At 42.3% G+C, this 27,847-nt stretch overlaps 1 protein-coding gene across 5 annotated transcripts in view; it reads right to left on the bottom strand.

The window, feature by feature from the left end:
• The window catches only part of LOC144679134 (MARVEL domain-containing protein 3-like), a 38,093-nt gene that overhangs the window by 10,105 nt on the left and 141 nt on the right, over positions 1 to 27,847 (bottom strand). Inside the window, exons 1-4 of one of the 5 annotated variants that reach the window (XM_078539486.1) lie at positions 27,537 to 27,843; positions 24,199 to 24,437; positions 20,574 to 20,749; positions 3,949 to 6,672 (exon numbers count right to left, since the gene is read on the bottom strand). In XM_078539486.1, coding sequence (XP_078395612.1) covers positions 5,975 to 6,672; positions 20,574 to 20,749; positions 24,199 to 24,401 — 1,077 coding nt within the window. In that variant the 5' untranslated portion in view covers positions 24,402 to 24,437; positions 27,537 to 27,843 and the 3' untranslated portion in view covers positions 3,949 to 5,974. Of the gene's footprint in view, positions 1 to 3,948; positions 6,673 to 20,573; positions 20,750 to 24,198; positions 24,438 to 27,507; positions 27,844 to 27,847 lie in introns of those variants that run through there. The other 4 variants (XM_078539488.1, XM_078539485.1, XM_078539489.1 and 1 more) reach the window with 4 other exon arrangements.

The following is a 27,847-nucleotide window of genomic DNA, read 5'->3' as shown; positions in this document are numbered from 1 at the left end:
ATTAAACAAATTTTCGAGTAGTTTCAATTAACAATGCAGTACTGGAGGTTTTTTGTTGTTGATTAATTTCTATTTGAATTAAGCATTTTTCATCCTTCTTTTCTCTTTCTTGGACAAACATAATTGTATATACCGCAATGTGATGATATAATTCAGCAAATGCCATGTTTTTTAATTTATTCTTTCATGGAGTGTGGGCGTCGCTGGCAAGACCAGCATTTGTTGTTCGTCCCTAACTGCCCTCGAGAGGGTGGTATCACTGCAGACAGTAAGAGAAGAGCCTCACCAATGAGAAAGTTCCAAATCATTGCAGAATAGCATTAATCTTCAAAAATTAGAGATGGACTATGTAATATTTTTCAACATAAACTGTAACATAATTAATGGGCTTCTACTACCCTAAATCTCAACAGTGAAGGTTAAATGCTTACAACACAAAGCAACATCAAGCCCCAAGAATGTGTTACATCCAATAACATATGTCCAGTCTTACTTACCTATCATCCTCTCCCTCCCCCCGCAATAGCCTTACAGAACTATAGATCATTTTTAAAATGTCCAAGACAATCCTTAATAATCCAAATTATTAGGCAATCTCTTGCCTAATTTTTCTTCAGAGCTTCCTCGATATTGAAAACTTGCTCTTTGTAGAATTGAGGACTAAAACCTGTACCCTCTCACTAAGTATTACACTCCATTGCCTCCCAACACCCTTTACCGGAATCCAGTTTGTGCATTATCTTCATTCTTGGGACTTTTCTGTTTTAGTTTTCCCCAAATTTTCATTTGGAATTAATGGCTGATATTGTTTTCTATTCAGTAGCACCTCAGCATTGCTAGGCTAGATGGATAGTCGGATTTTTGTATCCTCCACGCACCGATTGAAGTTACATAGGTAAATCACATTGTGTTACAATTGTACAAAAAGCTATGAAACTATAAACAAGAAAATCAAATGTTTTCATTAGGGCAACAGTAAATTTCCAAAACACTTTTGTTTAAATGTCCAGCAAAGCCCTACACATACATACAATAACATTAAGAGAATAAAGCAGTTATGAATACAATATTTCCACATTCCTTTTGTCCCCAATTCATTCTTTTTTCACCTGCATGTCACACTGCCAAATAAAACTAAAAAATGTAAACAGAATAGCTGACATCAGCTTTAAGGTAGTAAGTTCTCTTAAAGTTTTGATATTATTGTTTATTGATTATTATTGTTAACCGACACTTAGGCCGGGACTTTCCAGTCCCACCAGCGGTGGGCATCGTCGTGGATAAGATGTGGAAAATTTGGAGAGCGGCCAAAAGTCAATTGACTTGTTTGACCACTCTCCAAATTTTCCCATCCCGCCCATGTCGAGAAAATCCCACCCTTAGGTTGTTCTTGTAGCTAACCTAAATAAGTGCATGCCTCAACTATCTCCTTAGTTAGTTGCTAAATACACAATCAAGATGCCACGGATCTTATTTTTTAAAAATTTATTCTTTCATGGGATGTGGGTGTCACTGGCAAGGCCAGCACTTGTTGCCCATCCGTAATTACCCTTGAACTGAGTGGCTTGCTCAGCCATTTCAGAGGGCAGTTCAGAGTCAACTACATTACTGTGGATCTGGAGTCACATGTAGGCCAGACCGGGTCATGACAGCAGATTTCCTTCCTTAACGGACATTAGTGAACCAGATGGGTTTTTAACAACAATCAATGATAGTTTCATGATCACCATTACTGATACTAGCTTTATATTCCAGATTTTTAAAAATTGAATTTAAATTCCACCAGCTACCCCACAGCATTAGCCTGAGCCTCTGGGTTACTAGTCCAGTGACATTATCACTATGCCACCATCACCCCCCACTGTACATTCTCTTTCTCATTGATTAAGCCTGTTAAAAGAAGCTTGCTTATCTTTCAATCTCAAAAAAGTCAAAGCCCAAAAAGTTAATTTTTTCCTTTTTACTTTCAATTTATAATCCATTATAATTATTATATTTCAATTTATAATCCATTATGTGTTTTTATTTTAAAAAATCATTGCTCTTAAAATCCCGTGACTGTATGTTGAAACTCCCAGTGTAAAAAGGCAATTTCAATTTGCTAATTATATAAAGTAAAATATCAGAAGTCATGAAGACATGATGGTTATGAAGGATTCCACCATATAATGTCATTGAAAATTATTAAGAATTTTGTCCGGTAGGAAACCTGGTTTCCGATCCAAATTGTTATCCTACCTCCTTCACAAGTCCCAACTTCAATCGCTTAGCAGAAATGCACCTTTTAGAAGATGCACAAAATTTAGGATTATATATATGTTCCTTTCTATAACTAATAGCTTATTTATGAATTTGTTCAATTCATCTCAACCATTTCCACAAAATATATTTGAAATCACATGATGAATAAGGTTAAAGAGATAGTGCTGCACTACTGAAGTACAGTAAAATGAGAACACAATGACATGATCAATGTGATATTGGTGTCAATTATATCCAGGGCTACAAATTCATTTCTAGCTTAGCTGTACTATAAACAGATATAGCACCTGCTGTCCCCATACCATCTGGCACAACTGGTCTGTAGAAGAACTTTCAAGGCAAGTTCCTTCACACGTTGAATTTTTCTGAGAATTTCCTGCTACTTCAAGCAGCTACAACTGGATTGAGAGTCAAAACGAATCTCAGTTTATATTTGAGAAGTGACAGAGGACCAGAGGCCAGGTGAATGTGCCCCTTCGGCAGGTTAATAATAGTTGGATCTATACACATGGGGGTAATTTCAGAAGTCTGCACTCTTAAACAGGAACGTCACTGGAGTGCAATCTCAAAATCAACTGCATAAACTTGGACAAAACAAAACAAAGACTACATCAGTATTTGGTTTCTAATCGATCCAAATTGTTAACCTACCTCCTTCACAAATCCCAACTTCAATCGCTTAGCAGAAATGCATCTTTTACAAGATGCATAAAATTTAGGATTATATATACCTTCCCTTCTATAACTAATAGCTTATATATATATATATATATATATATATATATATATAAATTTGTTCAAATCATCGCAATCATTTCCACAGCAAAAATTGCAGACATACAAGAGGCTACTGGCATATATGTAAACATCTAGGGCGGGATTTTCCAGCCCCACCCACTGCCGGGATCATCCGGTTCCACTTTTGGCTGGGCCGTTAAATCTCCTATGGTGGGTCCTGCCATGATGGGGCTGAAAACCCTGGCCCTGGATTTGAAACAGAGGCAAGGAAAATGTCTAATATACCCAGATCACAACCCTAACTTCTATTACACTTCACTGAACCAGGAGAATATCTTTAATTATACTTAAGTAAAGTTTTATGATCAATTCAAATTGATCATTTTGTGGTCTATCACCTAATTACATTGTATTACTTTTTTCATTTCAGCGTTGTGAAGACAGAGTCTGTCCATTATATCACTGCTGATTAATAAAGTAGGCAATTCCACGCAGATGTGGGGAATAATGAAATAGTGTCATTGGATAAATGTATTCCTAAACCATCTTACCCACCTCACTCTAGCTGTCTCAAGAGCAGAGTTCATGATGCCCTTGAAGCAAGTCATGATTCACCTCAATTTTTATGTACAAAATGTCTGCAAGTGCTATATTACGATGGAGCCAGAGCTCCATGTAAAACATGAAGAAAAAACAAAGACTCGCATTTATTTAGCACCTTACACAACTACTGGACATCTCAAAGCGCTTTTCAGCCAATGAAGTATTGTTTTAAGCGTAATCATTGTTGTAATGTAGGAAACACAGCAGCCAAGTTGCACACAGTAAACTCCCACAAACAGCAAGGTTTTCATGGCGATGATTGAAGGAAAAATATTAGTTAGGACACCAGAGAGAACTCCACTCTTCTTCTTCTTCTAAATGGTGCCATGAGATCTTAAACATCCACCAGAGGGGGCATACAGGGCCCAGGCTTAATGTCTCACCTGAAAGATGGCACCTCCGACAGTGCAGCACTCCCTCAGTACTGCAATGGAGCGTCAGGAATGATTTTTGTGCTCAACGCTTGGAGGAACTTAAACTTTCTGACTCAGACTTGAGTGTGCTACCAACTGAGCCATGGCTGACACATGGACACATATTATTTACAACATATCTAAGGCACCTATCAGTGGATCACTGCAGTTGTGGAAAAAAATCAGGATATTGAGGTAATCAACCATTAGACCAGGGGTGTCAAACATGTGGCCCACGGTGTATTGTGGCGAGTCTTCAGGTGGTAAATTTCCAGGTCATGCTTCTAACAGGGAGAGGAGAGAGTCAGGAAATCAGGACTCAGGGAGAGGTAGTGGGATGGATGGTGTTCAGAGGAGTGTGACAGAAACTGGGGGTTGGATAAGGGACTTGGGCGAAGAGAAGGAGACCAGGGAATGGCTATCACCAATTTGGGGCTTGGGCAGAGAAGAGGGGAGAAACAATGGACTAGGAGTCGGAGTGATTGGGGCTCAAGGGGATAGCGGAAAGAGAAGACTGTAAAATGGGGTAGGCATGGAGCCTAGCATCCTCTGCAGAGCCAGGAGCAAAGGCACCATGGGAACAGTGCCAAGACAGGGACAGCCAGTCAAGGGGGCTAATGAAACTTGGGAACTTTGCTCTGGGTAAATAATGAATGACTGTTACCACTGGAGCACAAAGGAGGAACAAAGTGACTGGAGACTGAGGACGCCCCTGCCCTTTGGGAGCTGCATGCCCTGATTATCTCTTCCATATATTATGCCTCTTGATGTATAGAATAGGGCCAATTGTAGACTGGCAGCCTTCTGATGTAGTTCTGCAAGGAGCATTCCTTCTTGCTCCACATAAAAGGGGAAATAATGAAAACGTGCCCTGGAATCTCTAGAGTGGCCATTTTGAAGACTGCCAAACTGTAAACTCTGGGTGGAGAGTGCAGAGCATATGCTCCACCTAATCTGCCATGCATTCTGCTGAAGAACCCTCAAACAGGCACTGGTCCTTTCTTCTCATACTGTACTTAAATTGAACCAATATGGATGTCAGGCAGTCGCCAGTTGACTTAATAAACCACATGCAGATTAGGTGCAGGATCTCGCAGTCAGGACATTAGTGAACCAGATGGGTTTTTACGACAATCAACAATGGTTTCATGGTCATCATTATACTTGTAATTCCAGATTTTTTTATTGAATTCAAATTCCACCATCTGCCATGACGGGATTGGAACCCAGGTCCTCAGAGCATTACCCTAGGTCTCTGGATTATTAGTCTAGTGACTATACCACTACACTACCGCCTCCCCGGTCTTGCAGTCATCAGGATAAATACAAAAATGCCAAATTTCAAATGATCACAACAATTCATACTACACTACCCAGGAGCTTGAGGATCCGTAGTTCCCCATTCCTTTCTTCATGGGAATGTCTCGGCTAATCAGAGTTGACTTGCCAACCAGCCAGCGCCCTTTTCTCCTGTAATATAAATTGTTGTGATCGTTTGAAATTTGGCATACTTGCATTCATTCTGAGAAGTGCAAGGTGAAAAGCTTTGGCAACATGTCTCCCTTTTCAGCAATATTCAAGTTCTATACTACCGAGCAACTGTTAGTACAGGAATAACAGATCTCTAAAGTCAAAATTAAGCCTGTAGATGAAGCCCAAGTGAAAGCATTACTTATGACTCAGGTGGCACCTGCAATCTTCTAGGCAGGAATTTAACTGATCTGCAGTTTCTGAATGCAAAAATATATTTTTCTATATCCATATGCAAAATATCATGCCACAAAATTAGCATCATTGGGTTACAGTATTCGCAAACCCCAAAATGGACAGATTTGACAATTCTTATTTCTTAAACCGGCTGTAGACTGGTAAAGACCCTGCTGGTAAAATCAGTCAAATAGATCTCACTGTTTGTATTATGAAAATATCATCTTCACTTTTGGACCAGAAACTCAAGTTTATATATACGAAAGGTCAGATTTCATTGGCACCATTTCAGGAGATGTGGTATGTTCCTGCGCGGTAGAGGTCCCTGGAGATTTTGTATATTCTGGTTGTGTCGCTTGCATGTCTCGGTAAGCCAAAACGCCAAGCACTACCCCGGCAATGTAAACAATGATCAGCATCACAGCAAAGATGGAAACTGCAACCTCTGTGCCTAGTATGTCACATTTCACTGAGCTGTAGCCATGCCGATTGTAGAGTGACTCCCTCTGCTTGCACGTGTCAGTGGCATTAACTTTATGAATGAAGTGAAGGTACAGTGCCACTCCTATAATGTAGGCCACAGCTGCAAGAGCCTTCGACACACATTCCACAATCAGGAAGTTTGAGAATGTACTGTGCTGCACGGAGGATCGGTTGTGCTGCATTACCCATCCGACAACTAGAAAGGCCACAGCAAAAGCAAACAGAATAACACTCAGCCCCACTGCACAGTACACAGTGGCTGACTTCATCTTGTTGTACAGTACGTCTAGTCCGCCGATCTGCTGTACTTCGTGATTTAGAAATCCACTGTTGGAATAACCCATGTTGTAATAATAGGGACTCCCGAAGCCTCCGATACTATCGAAGCCAGCAGAGGCACTTTGGGTTGCTGCAGCACAGATCAGCACCACCAGGTTCAGAATGATTTCAAACATCTGCAGCAATCCTGCAACAAGCAGATTGAGGAAGTTTGTTAATGGCAAAACGCAGCACACACTCAGTCCAACACCTCAACACAGCAGACCAATAGAGGATATAATGGAGGACCTCTGAGTGCGTAAGAGAATTGGTCCATTACTAGGCTGTATTATACAGTTAAAATACCTAGCTATACATACTAGAGCACACAGTACTTAGAAATTACTATAAAGATTGGATTTTATTGGATATGATTTTAATAGGTAAACTTATGGTTCAAACAACAATGTTTTGGCGTAAACGTCACACTTCATTTAAAATGCATGTTTTTCTTGTATGTGTTTTGTATTTTTGATATTTTATGATACTAAAGAATTCTGATATTTTGATCACCTTTATTATGTCGGTTGGTGCCATTAAATTAAAACTTGCTGTGTTCAATTAAACTTACTTGACCTATAGGTTTTTTTTAAAAAATAGGACAATTCCACTCAGGATTGGGAGACAAAAAGAAAAACTGCAGATGTTAGAAACCGAAAACAGTGATTGGAAAATGTAGGAAACACTCAGCAGGTCAGGCAGCATCCATGGAGAGAACGAACAAGTTTAACATTTCAGGCATGGATCTTTCACGCAAACAGTCCTGACAAATGGTCCACATTCAAAACGTCAACTTATCTTTTCTCTCCGCATATGCTGCCTGACCTGCTTGGCATTTCCAGTTTTTTGAAAACTATATACCTTGGTATAGTCTAGTTATCTAGTTCATGAACCTAGTTCAGGTTACACTAGAAAAATGCAGAGTGTTGCTATTTTGGAATTGCAGTTTTCATTCTTAGACATCTTGTCTGCTTTGCTATTATTATGAAGGCCCATGGTAGCTTCTAATCTGCTTTGTCCCATCAACTCCCATCACACTGCAACAATATACTAACTGCCTTCCTACCTGCTAGTGCTTAAAGAGAGTCCAAAGTGTGATGTGTTCCATGATCTGGTACTCATGGCCATAATCACACTTCGGGTCGTCCCTTATCTTCCACTTGTGGAGCAGGTGGCCATGTCGTCCATGTCCAGTATGGAATTGGCTGAACGCTGTCCACTGACTTTGAGAGGTCAAAGTCAGGAACCTCTGCTGTTGAGGTGTTGGTTCTTTATGCTGCATCTGTCTCAGTATGATTCATGAGCTAGTGTTTTCAAGGACGTTGGGGTACAACGATCATAGATGGCTATCCAACATCTCCTCCAGGCCTTAAAACAACTTGGGAGAGGAAGTTATAGCATGGAAAAGGGTCATCAGCCCAACTGGAGTCAGCATTTACCCTTCATACAACACACAAGAACACAAGTAGGAGCAGGAGTAGGCCATTCAGCCCTTTGAGCCTGTTCCACCATTCAATAAGACCATGGCAGATCAGATTGTGGCCTCAACTCTACCTACCTTGTCTGCCCCCATAACCCCCAACTCCGTGATAAAAAAAATCTAATATATTCAGTGACCCTATATTCTGCTGCTCTCTGGGGAAGAGAATTCCACAGACCAGTAACCCTGAGAAAAAATTATTTCTCCTCAACTCAGTCTTAAATGGGAGACCCCTAATTTTTAAACTGTTCCCTAGTTCTAGGCTCCCCCTTAAGGGGAAAAATCCCCTCAGTATCCACCCTGTCAAGTCCCCTCAAAATCTTATATGTTTCAATAAGATCATCTCTCATTCTTCTAAATTCCAATGGATACAGCCCAACCTTTCCTCATAAGATAACTCCTTCATCCCAGGAATCAATCGAATAACCTTCTCGGAGCTGCTTCTAATGCAATTACATCCCTTTTCAAATAAGGAGACCAAAACTGTACATCGTACTCCAGATGTGGTCTCACCAAGGCCCTGTACAGCTGTAGCAACACTTCCCCACTTTTATATTCCATTCCCCTTGCAATAAATACCAACATATAATTTGCCTTCCTAATCACTTGCTGTGCCTGTGTAGTAACTTTGTGATTCATGCACCAGGACACCCAGGTCCCTCTGTGGCATTTACATAATACACTGTTTTTCTATTCTTCCTGCCTAAGTGGACAAGTTCACTTTTTCCCTCAATATACACCATCTGTCAAATATTTTCCCCACTCAACTTAACCTATCTAAATACCTCCATAGACTCTATGTCCTCTTCACAACTTACTTTCCTACCTATCAGCAAAGTTAGCTACCATATATTCGGTCCCTTCATCCAAGTCACTGATACAGATTGCAAATAATTGAGGCCCCAGCACTGATCCCTGTGGCACTCCACTAGTCACAGCTTGCCAACCTGAAAATTTATTTAATATTATTCATTCATGGGATGTGGGCAACACCGGCTAGGCCAGCATTTATTGCCCATCTCTAATTGCCCTTCTTCAGAGGGCATTTAAGAGTCAACCACATTGCTGTAGGTCTGGAGTCACACATAGGCCAGACCAGGTAAGGACAGCAGATTTCCTTCCCTAAAGGACATTAGTGAACCAGGTGGGTTTTTACAACAATCGATTCATGGTCATCATTAGACTTTTAATTACAGATTTTTATTGAAGTCAAATTCCACCATCTGCCATGGCAGGATTCGAACCCAGGTCCCCAGAGCATTACCCTGGGTTTCTGGATTACTAGCCAGGGACAATACCACTACGGCATCATTTCCACCTTTGTTATTTCTCATCTCTGCCCAAACTGATTCCACATCTTGATCTTCTGAGCTACTGCACTAATGTCATCCTTAATTAACAGAGCTACCCCACCATCTATTCCTAACTTCCTGTCCTTCCTAAATGTCAAATACCCTGGAATATTTAGGTCCCGGTCTTGGTCATCTTGTAGCCACGATTTCGAAATGGTCAACAAGTCGTACATATGAATTTCTATTTGTGCTATTGATTCATTCATTTTGTTACAAATGTTGAGCGCATTCACATACAGAGCCTTTAGTTCTGTCTTTTTACCACTCTTGCAAACTCTGGCCTTATCTGCTGGTGCTCTCAAGTTTGTACTCTGTCCTTTCCTGCCTCACTCTGGTTACCATCGCCCATATTTCAACCTTGCTCTATTGCCTTGTCCTGTCTCTTTAACTCACCATATCTCCCCTCGCGTGATCCCTCAACCTCTCCACTGCCCTAATTATAAAACTTGCCAGCATGGTTCAGGTGAAGACCATCCCAACTGTACAGCTCCCACTGCATCGTGAATCGAAACCCATTTCTCCCACACCAACCTGCATTTAGCTCTCTAATCTTATTTACCCTACTCCAAATCCCTCGTGGCTTGGGTAATAATCCAGAGATTCCTTTGTGGTTCTGCTTTTTACCTCAGCTGCTCATAATCCCCAAAGCAGAACCTCTTTCCTGGTCTTATCTATGTTGTTGGTACCCACGTGGACCATGACAACAGGATCCACCTCCTCCCACTGTAAGTTCCGCTCCAGCCCTGAGCAGATGTGTAGAATCCTGGCACCTGGGAAGTTTTCTTCTGGCAAGTTTTATAATTAGGGCAGTGGAGAGGTGCAACACAGCCGTCCAGGCTCACACTCTCAGCTGTAGAGAACTGTGTCTATCCCCCTGACTATACTATTCCATACTACCGCTATATTTCCTATTTACTCCCCTCACTTGAATGGCTTCCTGCACCACAGTGCCAATGTCAGATTGATCATCCATCTTGCAGCATCCACTCTCGTCCATATTAGCTGCAAGAACCTCGAACCTGTTGGACAATTATAAAGGCTGAGGCTCCTCCGCTTCTAACTTCTCAATCCTCATACCAGCCACACTCACAGTCACACCCTCCTGTCTTTGACCATGAATCAAATGAGACAACCCTAGCCTAAGGGGTGTGACTGCCGCCTGGAACAAAGTGTCCAGGTAACTTTCCCCCTCCCTGATGCATCGCAGCGAATGAAGCTCGGCCTCCAGTTTATTAACTCTGAGCTGAAGTTCCTCAAGCCACAGACACTTACTGCAGATGTGGCTGGCACGGATCACACTGGCATCCACCGGATCACACTGGCATCCACCGGATCACACTGGCATCCACCGGATCACACTGGCATCCACCAGCCCCCAGATTCTGCAGCTGCAATACATCATGTGCCTATCCATTTTTGTGTTTTAGTTAACTTATTTTCTTAAATAAATTTTCACAAATGTCTCGTGTGTTTATATTCTTCTCATTTCAATTAGGCTTCTACTTACCCAAATTGAAATTCCCTAGTTTACATAACAGAAATAGAAAATACTCCTCAACCGTCTACCTGCTTTCCTGCGATGTCACATCACGATTTTTCTTTCTGAATGCAGTCTCCACCGCCCATGTAGTGAACTTTCACTTTCTCCATGCTGTTTTGTACCTCACTCTGCCCTCGCTCTTTCCTGCCACTCAACAAGATCCCACCATACAGGGGTATCTTCTGACAATACCCTCTAGCTTCAGGATTTAACTCCACTACATCTTCACTCAAAGCAATGACCTTTTTGGGTATAGGACCTGCATTATAGAAACATTACAGCACAGGAGGGGGGCATTTGGTCCATTGTGTCTGTACCTGCCCTCAGCAAGAGAATCACGCCTTGCCCCATTCCCTGCCTTTTCCTCATGGCCCTGCAAATTTTTGCTTTTCAGATAATTAAGGCCATGATTGAATTTACCTCCACCACATATTCAGGCAGTGCATTCCAGATTCTAACCACTCACTGCATATAAAAGTTTTTCCTCCTGTCGCTAGTACTTCTTTTGCCGATTACTTTAAATCAATGTCCTCTGGATCTTAGTCCTCTCACCAACGGAAACATTTTCTCCCCATCTATCCTGTCCAGACCCTGCTATGAAATGTCCTCTTAATCTTCTCCAAGGAGTACAGTCCCCAGCTTCTCAAACACACAAATGCTCAGATAGTACACACAAAACAGCAGCTTTTGCAGTAATTACAGTTCTAGCCACACATACCATTTGTGTCTCATTCTCTCTGTTTGGCAGTAAGATCTATGAATCAACATTTAAGCAATGAACTCAAACCTTGATGTCTCTTTGTTAGTCTATACTAACTTCTAGTTTAGGAAAGCTGGAGAGCACCATTAAAAATCTTCGAACGACAAAACTAGTGTGAAAAACCTATGTCTAGTAAGCAGTAACGACTTATTAAGCAGAAGGACTTTTCACTGGTGTTACAGACAACACAACCAAAAATTGATCATATTCTGCGCAATTGTTAACTTAAGTTGCGTCCATGAGCTTTGTCACATTGCACTGCAATAGGTTACCCAATAGGTTACCCAAGTCTAATTCTTAACAATGAAAAGTGTCAATTATATCTGAGCACAGAGCTAACAGTAATTAGAAGGATGGATAGAAGGAGGAGCACACAAGGTTATTTCCTCTTCTCACCATGTATCATGGCAGCAAACTAGTATCTGAACTTTTTAGAACACCACCCGTTGCAGTTCTTGTAATTTCACAATTTATTACTTATCTGAGTGAAAATGAAGGGTTCAGATTGGAAAAAAAGAAACGCTATGGCAAGAATTTTCCCGTTGGCGAGTGGGGGCGGGGCCCGCTCACCAACGCATCAGATGATTCTGGATGATGTCGGGCGGAACTCCCGACACCATCCCGTGTCACTTGCATTTTCAGGTCGGCGGGGGGTGCAGCCAAGTCAGCTGTGCGCCCGCCGACCTGTCAACGGCCTCTTGAGGCCATTCGAAAAGCAATTAAAGCAATTAGTGGACTTGCCCGTCCAACCTTAAGGTCGGCGGGCAGGTCGGGAGCTCCACCTGAAAACGCATGAAACCTCATCCACGGGCAGGATGAGGTTTCATGACTGAATTAGCAAATTAAGATTAACTTTTACTTAAAAAGTTATGCCCATGTCCCAACTCATGTGACATTGTCACATGAGGGAACATGGATGTTTAATTAAATTTTCGAAAGGAAAACTTTTTCCCTTTGGGAACCGATCTCCCTGAGGCAGCGCTTAGTCTCGGGGAGATCGGAGCGCACTTCCGCATTTGCCATTCCCCCTCCGCCCGCACAGGGAGCGCACAACGCTTCCGTGCGGATGTCACGCTGGGCGGGCCTTAATTGGCCCGCCCTTGAAAAATGGCATGGCACCCCCAATTGAGGGTGCCGATCGGAGGGCCACCCGCCCACGTCCGCTCCTGCACTTTCCCCCCCAAATGGGGGGAAAATTTTGCCCAAATCAGTCCTCCTCCAGCATGTCAGCAAATCTGGAGTTCTGCACTACTGCATGAGATTAGGCAACAACTAGTGACAGCAAAGGATGAACGTGTAATGGTAGCAATTCAAACAAGAGCAAAAACACCTCTTCTAGTACCACACTTAGTGGCACAGTTGATCCACTTACGCTACCAGGAGACTGGAACGAAGCCATGAATTGTACAAATACAATAAACATAAGTTAAAACATCGCTGAATACCAAATGGAAGAGATATTCAGACCTCAGCATGAAGAACCACTGTAGCTTTAAGACTTATTGTACTGTGTAGTATCACGTGACAGTGTGAACGAATCAGCCTGAAGCACGGGGAACTTTAGGGGTGGAGTTTGTGTCTAGTTGCAGATCTTGGTGGAAGCATGTAACTGCTGCTGAAGCCTTTTAAATAAAGTTCGCTGTTTCTTATGAGAAACCTGTCTGGAAAATCAAGTCCATAATAACCACAAAACTACCCTTTCAGACTTAAAATCTGAATAGATTTTAAAGAACTCTAACATAGTTGCAGTATTGGGAATCTTAACAAGCTTATTCACTTGCACACAAATCTCAAGTGGATTTAGAAGATTGCTAGCACTAAGATTAAATAGTGATACTCGAGTAACACACAGTACTGGCTAATTGTTACTAAGTAGTCTGATTTTCTTTCAAATTATTTAAATATTGCTGTAGTATAGTTGACCACCTGTTCTCCAGCTCTGTAAGTACACCAGACATCATCATGTGGTGGTGAAATGGACGACAGGCTGGTAGTTTGAGCTTTCACTGCTATTGTAGAGGCTGCCTGCACAGTGTTGAGCAATTCCACTATGAGTCTGGAATGCAATTAGGATCATTCAACCAATGCTGGATCAGGAGGCTAAAATAATCGGTCGTGTTACAGAACACCTTGTTACATAACAAAGAACATTTTGTTTCTGGTTAGTCCTCTCTTAACTGAAATTCCCAAACTCTACAAAACTAGACCTCAAAAGTCCAGACACATCTACTGTTTATTGCTACAGAGCATGGACAGAAAAACATATCACAACATCACATGCATATGCTATAACGTAATAGGCTCTATATAGCTGTGGGTTCAATAGTCAAATATACAACATAGGTTTCAATACAGTGACAGCTACTATGCATCACTGAAAAATGCTTGAATGGGTGTGGCTCAATAGCTCTTTCCTGAAACTAGGCTGGTTAAAACTGGTTTGGTTACTATAGTTTCCTAAGGGCAGATATGGAAACAGTCCAACAGAAACTCCAAAGTCAATTACTCCACAACAACAACAAAAAATGAGCTACATTTCTTCTTTGTTCACATGCAGTTTATTTGTACTATTTTATTTGTAGCTAATACTTTTTGAACTTCCCCTAAATCTGAAAGGTGCCACGTCTGCAACGATGTGCTACAGGACCTACAAGGGCCGGGATTTTCCGGCCTCTCCATGGCAGGAGCCAAAAGTCCATTGACTTTCAGCGGGACCGGAAGATCCCCGGTGGCAAGCATGGCCGGAAAATGCCAGCCAAGGCCTTTTGGCGCAGTGGGTAGCCAACTTTCCTCTGAGCCCGAAGCTCCAGGTTCGCGTCCCATTCCAGGGCTTGACGTCCAAGGAAGGTGCATTCATAACACAGCCAAACCGGTTGAGTAGCAATCTGCAAATCCTTCCAACACACGCCAATGGCAGGAAGAAGGGGAGAGATTCCTGGTCAGCCATGTGATGGAAAGAGTTGCAGCCTCTACCATCACTACCCTTAGCTTCAGACTACGGCATGCAGGTAAAAGTCTATGTTGCCGCACAAACTTACACTCCCAACATGGACTCCCCGAGTCAACTATAACACACCGTCACCATCACCACCACCACCACCTCCACCTCCACCACCACCACCAGTTATACAGTAGGATAAAGTGGATCTCTCTGTAAACTGCTAGAAAATATAAGACACACTACCAAAATGTCACATTGTAAGATTTTTGACGATTTCACCACAGAAGGAGCTTGGTGTGATTTATACTCAAACATTATTGGAATTAAATTTCACTTTCAGAGGATTAATTTCTCTAGCAAGAGGGCTAGTTGACGTATTCAAGCCAAATAAATAATTGTCATGCCATTTTGCTTCTGGATAATGGAGCGTTGAAGCCTCGCTGCTGGAACTGTCTAGATGATCCTGTTCATTTTGGAAACAACAGCAAGCTTAATGTATGAAAGTCAACCTAGTCCCAGAGGACCACAGGCTGCTCTCTCATTAGAGAGAGAGAAACGACTGTGACGGTGAGTTTAACATGAGGGTCACCACACCTCAGGCAAGGGGCAAGGTTGAGAAGGTGGGGCCTTCATGGATGAGCCCACACTGTTGGCATCACTCTGCATCACAGACCAGCGTTCAGCCAGCTTAGCTAACCAACCCCCAAGGCTCAATGCAAACTCGAGGAACAGCACTGCATCTTTCGATTAGACACCTTTCTGACCTCGACAATGAGTTCAAAAATTTCAGGTCATAACCTCTGCCCCCAGTTTTTCAGACAACAGCTGTACATTACTCATCTTTCTTGCCCCATTACCATTATCGTTTTGCATTGTACCATCATCCCTTTGTTATTTAATCTCTCCTGCCTTCCATCCTATCACAGAGCTTCCATTTTGTCCTTTCTCCTTCCCCTGATTCTGTATTTGCTTAAAGCCCAACACATCTCTAACTTTTCCAGTTCAAAAAAAAAGCCATTGACCTGAAGCATTAACTCTGTTTCTTTCTCCACAGATACTCCCTGACCTGCTGACCACTGGCAGCATTTTCTGTTCTTAAATTAATTTTTTGGGCACTGCTGCAAGCAACCCAAGAGATAGTAGGAAAGTAGAATTTGTAGTTCACGTCTGTAGGGTTTCTAACTGACGCTTCAGCATCTGCAAGCATCAGTACCCTGGGAGGTGGAGTTCTTCACAGGCTTTTACCCTGCGATGGTGGTTAAGCCTCTGAGAGTGCAGAACTACAACTCCCAGAATGCTCTGTCCACCCTACCCTCCAAACATGGCATCTTGAGAGAAAGCAATGATCAGTGGGTGTGAAGTAAAGGACTTGCATTTATTTAGCGTTTTTCACAACCGCCGGACATCTCAAAGCGGTTCACAGCCAATGAAGTACTTTTGAAGTGTAATGTAGGAAATGTGGAAGCCAATATGTGCACAGCAAATTTCCATAAACAGCAATATGATACTCTGTTTTTGTGATGTTGATTGGAGGAATAAATGTTGACAAGGACACCAGGAATAATTCTCCTGCTCCTCTTTGAACTAGCACCATAGGGGTTTTTCTTCATGACCAGAGCAAACAGATGGCGTCTGGATTTGATGATTCATCCGAAAAATAGCAGTTCCGACAGTGCAGCACTGCCTCAGTACTGCACTGGTGTGTCAGCCTTGATTTTCGTGTTCAAGACCTGAAGTAGGACTTGAGCCCAGGCTTCTTGTGTCTCAGAGGATGGAATGTTACCAACTGACTCAGAGCTGACCTCTATGTTCATATAGAACAAGAACATGAAGCACAGCAAATCAAACCTTCCCCACTGGATGAGGTTTAGAGGGAACAACCAAACAAACAGACCCACAGTAGTTTAGCAGCAAAGTTTTAGAAATACAGTGAAAATTACAGCAAATTTTGAAATGATTTAAAGTCAATGCACTTTCAGCTTTCTCTCCCCACATTCAAAACCTCCCTCTTCGACCAAGCCTCAGGTCCTCCTTCCGAACTCTACTACTCCAGTGACTGACTGTTTTATTCATGCCCCAAGAATTCCTAATCCAGCTCTGACATTTTGAGGCCTTAAAATAATTTTTGAAATCTTCCTTGGGCAATTCAGTTCCCTTTACATGCCTGGCTGCCTCTTCCAACACTGAGCTGCAGGTTCCTTTTTACTAGCCCACCCGGATTGGGAAATTACCTCAAACTTGTGGTGATCTCCAGAATTGCGAAAAGCAGCAAAAAGCAAAAAGCCAACCTAAGTATGGGTTTAAGAAAGAAATCATGGGCAAGGACACAAAACCAAGAGGGCTGCCTGTCTTACTAAGCGAAGATGCGTCATCAGTGGCTCAGTTAATAGCATGTTTGTCCCTGAATGACAAGATTCCAGGTTGGAGGACAAAAATCAAGATTGACATTCCAGTGCAGTACTGAGGAAGTGCTGCATCGCTGAAGGTGCTGTCTTTCGGATAAGATGTTGAACCAAGAGCCTGCCTGCTTGGGCGAAGGTAGAAGAACAGGGGAGTTCTCTCCAGGCCAATATTTATCCCTCAATCAACACCACAGAGCCAGATTATCTGATCATATCAAATTGCTGTTTGTGGGAGCTTGCTGTGCATAAATTGGCTGCCATGTTTCCTACGTTACACTTCAAACATACATCATTGGCTGTAAAGCGCTTCAAGACATCCGGTGCTTGTGAAATGCACAATATAACTGCAAGTCTTTCATTCTTTTAAAGTAAATACAGTACTGTTTGCAAATGCCAAATGTTGTATATGTGTCAGAGCAATGCAGAGATGACACTAGTTTCTAAGTGTTTAGCAGGTTTATTTACAAGAGCTTTAAAATATCTCTGCAATCACAAAATCTCTGCACTCATGCTTGTCCCAGCTCTAGCTTCTAGCAGCTTCTCCGTTTACACAAGCTCGGAGTCCACCCCCAAGCTTAACCAATCAAACACAGTGAGCATGGATCAGTTACCAGACTCTCAATCAAACACAGAACAACTGAACAATTGAACACTACACTACCTGATCAAACCTCCAGGAATATGTCTAACCAGAGTTGGCAATGCTATTCCTAGCTGGACCTTTCACAACCACAGGACATCCCAAAGTGCTTTACAACCAGTGAAGTACTCTTGAAGTGTAATCGCTATTGTAATGCAGGAAACATGGCAGCCAATTTGCACACAGAAACTCCTACAAACAACAATATGATAATGACCAAATAATCCATTTTTTTTTAAACTGATGCTGATTGAGGGATAAATATTGACAAGGACAAACTCCCCTGACCTTTTTCTAAATAGTGACATGGGATATTTTACATCCTGCTGAGTGGACAGACAGGACCTCAGATTAAAGTCTCATCTGAACGACGGGCACCTCCAATAGTGTAGTACTCCCTTAGTGCCGCACTGGAGTGCAGCTTAGATTTTTGTGCTCAAGCCCAGAAGTGAAACTTGAACCTTCTGACTCAGAGGCAAGACCACTACCAACTGTGTCACGGCTGTCACTCTATTCCAAGATTCTATTATAACCTTCGAAAGGGGAATTTGAAGGGGGGTGGGGGGAGGGAGGCGGTGGGACTAATTTGAGCTCTTTCAAAGAGCCATCACAGACACAATGGACTAAATAACCTCCTTCTATGCTGTAAGATTCAATGATTCTATCTCCCTAGCAGGCAGGTAATCAATACATCACTTGAGAATCTCCAATCTTGTCCTCAGACTCTTTAGAACTTGGGTAGTTTCAGATGCACAGGGGTTTCCTGCACCCCTCTGCTTTTTCTACAACTGCTCACCTATTTCTCCTGCTTCTGGCCTTCCTCAGCCTGCAGAGTCAGTGCCTTGCTGTGGCACGTGTTCCACGAACCTTCTGTATGGTGGTCGACTCATGCACCATCTCAACACTGTTCTGCTCCAGCAACAAAATCATCCAACACTTCATCCATGTGTACTTCTCCTGGATAGTGTGTGGGACCAGGAAAACCTACATCACGTATGCCAGAAACAACTTCTTTTCCCCCCCCACAATTACATTTGCCATTTTCCTAAAGAGAACTGCTATTGGTTTCTAAAATGAAGTAGGTAGGTTTTTTTTGTGTGCGGGTAGGAAAATTAGTGGTACTGCACCATGAAAAATGTGGCAGATCTACCAGAGTCACGAGGAGATACGGTTTGCAAATTCCTGTTCATGATTTGTCAAACTGCTGCCTAGGCAAATTAGCAAATATGAGTATTAGCATTCATCCAGAATGCATCTAGTCTCTGCCACATTTCTTTTAAAAAGCTACCACTGAGTGGCAGTGCAAACATTGCAGCATCTCATAGAACACCAGGTTCTTGCAGATGAGAAACTCAACATCCTATAAAGTCAAATCAGTGCCCAAAAAAAAAGTCTAGGGTTGCCAACCCTGCAGATCAGACCTGGGGCAAAATTTTTACCACGGCGGGCGGGCGGGCACGTGCCCGACCCACTCGAGCATAAAATGACGCGCGTTGGCGTTGGGTGTGCGTCCTGACATCAACACACAGTCCTGCGATATTTCGGTTGGCAGGCAAGCGCCAGAAACGGCTGTGCTCCAGCCAACAATTAAAAGGCCAGTTAAGGCCATTAAAGTCTCAGTTAACTTACATTTTTCGCTGCCCGTCTAACCTTATGTTTGGCGGGCAGGCGAAAAGGCCAAGCGGCCTTTGCACTTCTTAGGAAACATCATCCACAGGCGGGATGTGGTTTCCAACAGCAATTAAGAATAAAATTAAAATGTAAACTTTTCATTAATAGCATGTCCCTGCTCATGTGGCAGAGTCACATGAGGGGGACGTGTTTTATAACATTTTTCAATTGTTTTATTTTGAAAACTCTTCTCCTCCTTGAGGCAGCTGTGTGCCTCAGGGAGATTCTCAAGCACGCGCTGTTCCGCATGCGCCAAGTTTGCACTCGCCCTGCTTGCCCTCCTCCCCCCCCCGCCCGCACAGGCAGCGTTGTCGCTTGCGTTTCACGCTGGGAGGGCCTCAATTGACCCGCCAAAGTGAAATCGCCTTCCGGCCTCGATCTCGTGCAGCGGTCGGCTCCCCAACCACTGCCGCCGAGCTCGCCCGACAAGGGCTAAATTCTGCCTTGGGGTCTCCGGGAATTGAAGGTCAATCTCCAGCACACTGCTGTGAGCAACTCTGGAGAGAAAAATCATAGGGACATGAAAAACTATAGTTTTTAAAAGAAAATTTCTTTGAACATTTCCCTTTACCAGATATAGAAATATTGAAAATGGGAAAAAGATGGCTGTTTGGCTGACAGTCAAGCATCAACCAATTGGGTAATGAATCTTTCCAATTGGCGTAGGGAGGCTGTGTGTTACAAGGATGGATGTGCTGGCCGACTAATGGCTGGAGCATGGGGGAAGGTCGTGTGATGAAACCTCCAGGGATACATTTAATTACAGTTGGCAACCCTATCACAGTCAGAGACAGAGAGGATAATGATAAGGACAGCATGGAAGTAAAAGATTAAGAAGATTTCAATAAGAAATTATACACAGTTGAAGAATATCGACCATGTGATATCACAGGCAAAAAATTACCCTGTATTGGAATTTAGAATTTTACTCAGTTTATTGCTTATCAAAATATTGCAATATGGAAATATAGATAGGGGTCCTCTTGTATTGTCAGAATATGTGGACCTGAATATGAAATCCAATAGAATCGCTGTATTACAAACATCCACGTGCAAATAAATTAATATGAAATACAGCTGAATATTTAACCAACAGGAAATACTGTTTTCAGTAAACCACTGTCACAGAAAGGCAAACTGTGCTACATCAAGCTTCTTCATATTCCCTGTATTCCCAAGATAAAAACATTTTGCATATCAGTTTAAAAATGGTATAGCAAGTTGCCACTCTTTTTAACTCAAGGTCAGTAACTTTATACATACCTCTTCTTGAGCACAAATATGAACATTTTGTCCCAAAGGATTCTTTTGGAGAGTTGTTAGTTTGTGATGCTGAGCTGTAATAAGGTGGTGATGAAGAAGATGGACGGCTGTTGGGTTGAGCTGGTGGCAATCTAGCACTAGGTGGTCTGGAGTAAGACTCTCCTCGTGGATCATATCTACAGAAACAGAACATTTTAAACTCAGATCAAATTTTCAATAGTTTGCAAAGATTCATAACGGATCCAAAATTGACAATTAGACTTAAGTCACCCACTGTGACTGCACTTCTGGAAGAGTTTAATTGCTGAACAGCCCAATTTAGCAAATCTTTCTGGTGTGAGAGGACTAAGACCTCACACTGTAGGTTTTTTATAATATATATTTCTCATCACTATTACTAAAATTTTTTAACACTGAACAAGACCTTTAAAATGGCTGAAACTGTGTCCATTTGTGACCCCTGAATAAAAGAGGTCACAAATCAGTTTCAGGGGAACTCACACCTTGTTATCTCTGAGGAGCTACAAACAACCACTTGCACAGCCCAACTTCAAAAGGAACCACACCAAGGCCATTTGTATTTGATAACCTAAGCTGGCCCGTGGAGACGTCTCAAACAGTCCTTTTAACCCATAATGGCCGAGACATTATCAACCTGGAACACAAAGCCAATTTCCAAACACTGGTTAAACAAAGGATGGAGAGATAAAAATCACATGACCTAGGCCTCTGGCTTGTTGAACAAGTAATATTGCTTTGCTGGGCTGAATAGCTCAATCTGCTGTTTAACATCTGACTAACAGGCCACACTGAAGGAGCTCTGGCCCAGGTTAGATACCTGGCACCATCTACCCTGCTTCTGCTGGAAGCTCTGTACCATGTCCTAATTCATCTCTGCATGCCTATCTCATCGTGTGAAGCCAGCGCCACCAGAAAAGTGAATTAGCCAGCATTGGTTTTCAACCCACCAACCTCTGTGAACGAATACCTCATTGGACTTTGATTCTTGATACTCTTGATCCACTTGAAACAATATTTCTTTTCTCTGTGGTCTCTGTACTGTAAATCTTTCCTTTTCTCTATCCCTCCCTTTACTATCTGAATACGAGGGGGGTGTTGTGAACCCTTTGTTCGCATTTTGAGTGTGCACAAGTAAACTAACCCTTTGACTTCATCCTATTTCGAGTTTGCTGTGGGATTGGATCGCACCAAAACTGAGGAGTTGGGAAATATGGAGGAGAAATTAGTGCTGTTTACGTTAGCCCCCCTCCTGTCTGTAACACTACATTACTGCATACAATGTTGTGGCATACCAATATTCCACTAAATCATTTGTTTTTATAAAACCCCTTCAATAAATACCTTACTTTTTTTCTTCTGATCTTTCATCTGCACTTTTAACTCATTCTTACTTTTTCTTTAAAAAACGTCAGCTGGGGTGGACCAATTCCTTCCCCAGGATATTTTAATCCTATGTCAATTTGGAAAGGCACTTGAATGTCTTTTTGTGAGTTAGGCTTGCCTGACCCATGACCAGTTAGATCACTGCCTCTTCTAACACTCATGGGGCAGAATTTTGCTGTTGGCAAGCAGGGGGCGGGGCCCGCTCGCCGACGCATAAAATGACGCGGGATGATGTTGGGGCGAACCCCCGACGTCACCCCGCCCCATTTAAATCTTCAGGAAGGCGGGAGCACAGCAAAATCTTCCGCTGCTGTAATTTATATATCACTCTGATTTTATTAAACTACACCTCTGTAGTGTGCTTTATACATTTTAATGTGCTCCCGCCGACCTGTCAATGGCCAATTGAGGCCATTGACAGGATCATTGAAACAATTAAAGGACCTGCCCGTCCAACCTTAAGGTTGGCGGGTCGGCCAAGAACCTCGGCGGCAAATAGAGAAAACATGAAACCTCATCCACCAGCGGGATGAGGTTTCATGCAGGGTTCTAAAAAGTTTAATAAAGTTTTACTGTAATTTATGGACATGTCCTATCTCATGTGACATTGTCACATGAGGGGGACATGTTAGGGGATTTTTTTTTCTATTTTTAATCTTTTTAAAAGCGTCAGCGATCTCCCTGAGGCAGCACTTAGCCTCAGGGAGATGTGCGCTCTTTCATGCGCATGCCGAAAGACCGCACTCTTGCTTTTGGGGAATCCCCCCCCCCCAACCCGGCCTGTACAGGGATCGCATAGCGCTTCCCGCCAGACGTCACGCTGGGTGGGCCTTAATTGGCCCGCCCGCGTAAAATGGCGGCGAGGCCCGCTTCTCCGGCAGGGTATCGGCTCCCCGTCCGCCGGAGATTGGGTCATGCCCGCCCGCCCAACAGGCAGAAAATCCTGCCCATGGTGTGGTAAGCATATGCACAGGTCCAGATACACGTTTTTTTTTAAATAGACAAAACCCAACTTTGAAAAAATTGCTGCAGATCTTTGAGGTTACCCTGGAATGATTTGATCACACAGCATTCTTTCCAAAACACCAACCAGGAAGGAGAAAGACAGTTTTTTGAATGCACAGAGGGTCAACTTTCATAACAGTACAAAAAAGCCATGGCTTGCATCACTTCTGAAATTTTCAATTGCCAAAATTCATTTTGTTTTAATAAATCAAAACATGTTCTACATACCACTTGACAATGGTTACTGAGAGCAAATAATTCCTAAAGTTTGCCAACCAAGTCAATTAAATCCTCCAAAGAGGAAAAATCTCGAGATCAGATATACTGCACTAGGATCTTTACCCAATAAAGTTTTTGATGACGGAAACTCCAGTGCTCCTCCAAGAACAGAACTTGCATTCTTAAAATAACTTTCACATCTTCTGAACAATTCACTGGCTTCACAAACAGCAGATAATTTTTAAAATTTTTATATAAGCAAAAATGGTGACCAATTTGCACACAGCAAGGTCCCACAAATAGTACATGAACAAGTGATCAGACGGTCTGTATTTGGTGGTGTTGGCAGAGGGATAAATCTTAGCCAAGACACCAAATATTTTTTTCTTCTTTTTACCTTCACCTAAACAGGCAGACAGAACCTAGATTTCAACTCATCAGAAAGACAGCCCCTCCGACAATGCAGCACTCCCTTTGTACTGGGCTGAGAGAACAACTGAGATGACATGGTTAAAGCCACGCTGGAGCTGGAACCCACAACCTTTTGACTCGGAGACAAGGGCTAGTTACTGAGTCAAGCTGACACCAACCAAAACTTGTCAGAAGCTACAGATTATGCCCTTTAAATTCACAATGTCACAAGGCATTTAAATCCCTGCCAAAGATAACCTGTATTGCATGTCCTGCACCTTGTATTTCAACTTATTTTTTCATTCCAAAGTATCTGCATACAAACTGCACAGGATGAGGACAGGAAAATGGCATATACAGTTCTATACTAAAATGGCATATAGAATTCTATACTAAACAAGAAAGTACTTTATATAAAGATGCAAAACTGCATTGAATGTGAATCCAATAGTTTTATCATTTCATCTGATCTGAAAAAGTGGCTTTGAATTCTCGCACACTAAAAATGTAATTAATGTTATATGGTTGATAAAATAAAGAATATATAAATGATATGATGGAAAACAAGTTATAAAATGGAATATACCTTTCACTGGAAGGGTACGATTGCCTAGAAGGATATGGTTTGCTTTGATGGGACTCCCTGGGATCTCTGTGATCTTCTCTGCTACGTCTACCAGAATGGTTACTCTCAGCACCAGAACGATCTTGATGTCTTCTTTCTCGATGAAGTCTATTAGAGGGACGGTTTCTGTCAGAACTTCTCGGAAGTTTATTTGCATCAGACATTTCTCTGCTTCATTTGTTCCCAGGTCTACATCAAATCTGAAGATGAAAGTACATTTATAGAATAGAGTCATAGAATGGTTACAGCACATAAGGAGGCAATTCGGCCCATCATGTCCATGCTGACTCTCTGCAAGAGCAATTTAGCTAATCCCATTACCCTGTCCTTACTCTGTAGCCCTGACAATATTTGCTCTACACATGCTTATGCAATTCTTTTTTGAAAGCATCAAATGAATCTACCTCCCCCACACTCTCAGGCAGTGCACTCCAGATCCAAACCACTTGCTACAAGTTTCCTCATGTTGCCGTTGTTTCTTTTGCCAATCATCTTAAAAATCGATGCCCTCTGGTTCCTGCCAGTGGGAACAGTTTTTTCTCCCTATCTACCCTGTCCAGACCCTTCATGATTTTGAATATCAAATCTATCAAATCTCCTCTCAATTTTCCCTTTTCCAAGTGGAACAGTCCCAGCTTCTCCAACCTATCCACAGAACTGAATGGTTCCAGGCCTGAGGAACTTTCTTGTGAATCTTTTTGTTCCCTCTCAAAAACTGTGAGAACAGGAGCAATCGTATTTTTAAATAAGATCTTAAACCTTTTAATAATTGGTACAGAAAGATGAGCACAAAACATTACTAGTGAAACATGTTCCAAAAATTGTTAACTGTTCATCCTTCAGGCATACAACCGGAGCATTTACAATATGCCAAATACATCTCCATATTCTACATGTGGCAAAGGAACTTTGCACAGTCTGCCATAAAAATATCTTCATTCCCATTTTATTAATAAAATGTTTTTCATTAAATAGGTCATTTGACATGGTGACAAATGTAATACCTGCAAACTATGTACAAGACTGTAATCTATACAGTAATCTCCATTCACAAAGAGTGGTCAACATACAATTGATAATTATTATCAAGTACAAGAAACAATGTTCAGTGAAATCTGTAGTTCTACATTATGAGTAAACATACTGCCTACACAATAAAGATGAAGTCCAGCAAGAGAAAGAGGATTTCATTTTCAATAGTCGCATCACTCAAATGAACAGAGCTTGAATTAACATTGATACAGGCAGAATGTTAAGAGGCTTTATGACATGATACTTGACTGGTACTGGACTGCAACATGGATGACTACTCTGAAATGATACTGAGAATGGGAAAAAGGTGTTAATCCCACCACTACAACAGCAACACACACTCTCAGCTAAACAGCTCTGCGGTGACTTCCCGACAGAAAATGTCAGAATTCTAAATGCTGTGGGAAAGAGTTAAAATGAGATTCCTTCTAATTAAATTAGGGGGAAAATGCTTTTCAGTACATCATGTTGCGGTAAACAGAGCACGACAGCAATTTATGTTAATATAGCACCATTGACATAATAAAATGTTCCAAGGTGTTTCAGAGAAGCATTATAAAATAAAGTATGACACTGAGCCTCATAAGGAGATATCAGGTCAGATGACCAAAAGTTTGGTCAAAGAGGTGGGTTTCAAGGAGGCTCTTTAAGGAGGAAGGTGAGGCAGAGAGATTTAGGGAGGGAATTCCAGACCTTAGGGCCTAGGTAACTGAAGGTGGGGGCATCAACTGTGGGGTGATTAAAATCAGGGATGCACAAGAGGCCAGAATTAGAGGAGTGCAGATGCCTAGGAAGGTTGTGGGGCTGGAGTAGATTCGGCGATAGAGATAGGCGAGGCCATGGGGGAGGGAGGGGCGGTGGGAATTAGAAAACAAGGATGGCAATTTTAAAATCATTTTAAAAAACATGTCACCAAATGGTTCGCATTTTAAAAAAAATACTTGGAAATGCATGTGCTGTAGCCTACAGAGAGCTGGAAAGCCGGAATCAGACTGGACGGCACAGACACAATCAGCCAAATCCTTCTGTGGTGTAAATATTCTGCAGAAGCAACGATTTCCTTTAAATTCCATTACAGATTTTGGCGCCATATAAAATGCTCCTGTTGAAAGTGCGATCAAGGATTCTGAACTATCACAAACAGTAATCTTTAAGACTTCACACAGAATAATTGTATTTGAGTGATGGTTGGAAAATGCGAGCACTTCAAATACTATAATCCAAAATGTACTCTCCCTTTCAAAGAACATTAGGCCTGTTATTCGTAGTTTCTTATTTCAATTTGCAAGTTCAGCAGGTGCAGGACAAGCTGAAACATGCCAAAACAAAACAAACAACAGGTAAAAACAATTAAATCCTTTTGCAAAATACCCAGATTTATTTGTGCCATAATTGACTAGTAGATGAAACTATTTTTTTTCAGGAAATAACAGAGATACCAGGCAGGAGAAGCTAATCTTAGTATAGACAATGCTACTACAGTGCTACTATGTTATTTGACAACACCCTGCAGGTACATTCTTTAGCTGATGCTCCTTGCCTAGGGCATTCTCCCATTTCTTAACAAAGTCTCCCATTTCTTAACAAAGAACAGTCGTGGTAGAAAAGGATGGGGCACCAGGTCAACTTTAAAACGTCCACAGAGCCTGGCACTCAATCAAAAGGAAGAAATTTTCCCTTGGCTGTTCCCAATTAGCCACCATACAGTCGAAAGGAAAACAACCATCTGCGGACTTTGACGCAGTAAACGTTGGCCTTAGACTGAGGTGAGGTGAGGTGAGGGGGTGGGGGGGGGTGTTAAATGAAGGGCGGGGGTTTAGTGGGGGCGCCGAACTGGGCCACCCCAATCCTCAGGTGTGCAGACAAACAGGTAAAGAGTAAATTAAGAGAACAAATCGGACCCGACACCTGGGAGAAGCAGCGGGGTTCGCATTTGGGGCACGGGCGGCGCTCTCTGCCGCTTCCAGGTGATAGGCAGCAGCGCGGGTGGGAGCCATTCGGCCCGTCCTACCTGTGCTAGGGGGAGACTCATAAAACAATCTCCAGGCCACATCACCCTACTGTTCACCCCAAACAAGGTCTCAAATATTTATATATGTGTATTATATACGTATGTATGTATATATGTGTATATATATGTGTGTGTGTATGTATGTTTGTATGTGTGTGTGTGTATGTATAAAAGAAAGTGAAGATAAAAGAAGGAAAAGACAAATAAGCAAAAGAAAATGATCCGACCTCTGCTCAAACCGAGATAAAGTCCGCACCTTTCATCAGCAGCGCCTTGTTTGCAAACCGAAACCAGGCAGGTAAGCAGAGGGTAACTAACTGGTTATTCAGGTTGACCGAGCTTCTCGTTGCAGCTACAGCAAAACGACTGGCGAAGCTACCATTAGGACGAAAGAAAGTCTCTGATTAAAATGAAAAGGAACTTGCCGCCTGCAAAACTTCACAAAGAACCAAAAGCTGCTCCACAGAGTTCAAGCTTCAGATTAATGATTAAACCAGCAAACAAAACACATCGCCCGGCCCGCGAGAGAAACCAGTTTCTAATTCTCCTCGTTCCAGATCTGGCGAG

The sequence above is a fragment of the Cetorhinus maximus genome, chromosome 3, assembly GCF_964194155.1.
Source record: "Cetorhinus maximus chromosome 3, sCetMax3.hap1.1, whole genome shotgun sequence".
Classification (NCBI taxonomy): domain Eukaryota; kingdom Metazoa; phylum Chordata; class Chondrichthyes; order Lamniformes; family Cetorhinidae; genus Cetorhinus; species Cetorhinus maximus.
The sequence above is the reverse complement of the archived record's forward strand: the minus strand, read 5'-3'. Positions and strand labels throughout refer to the sequence as shown.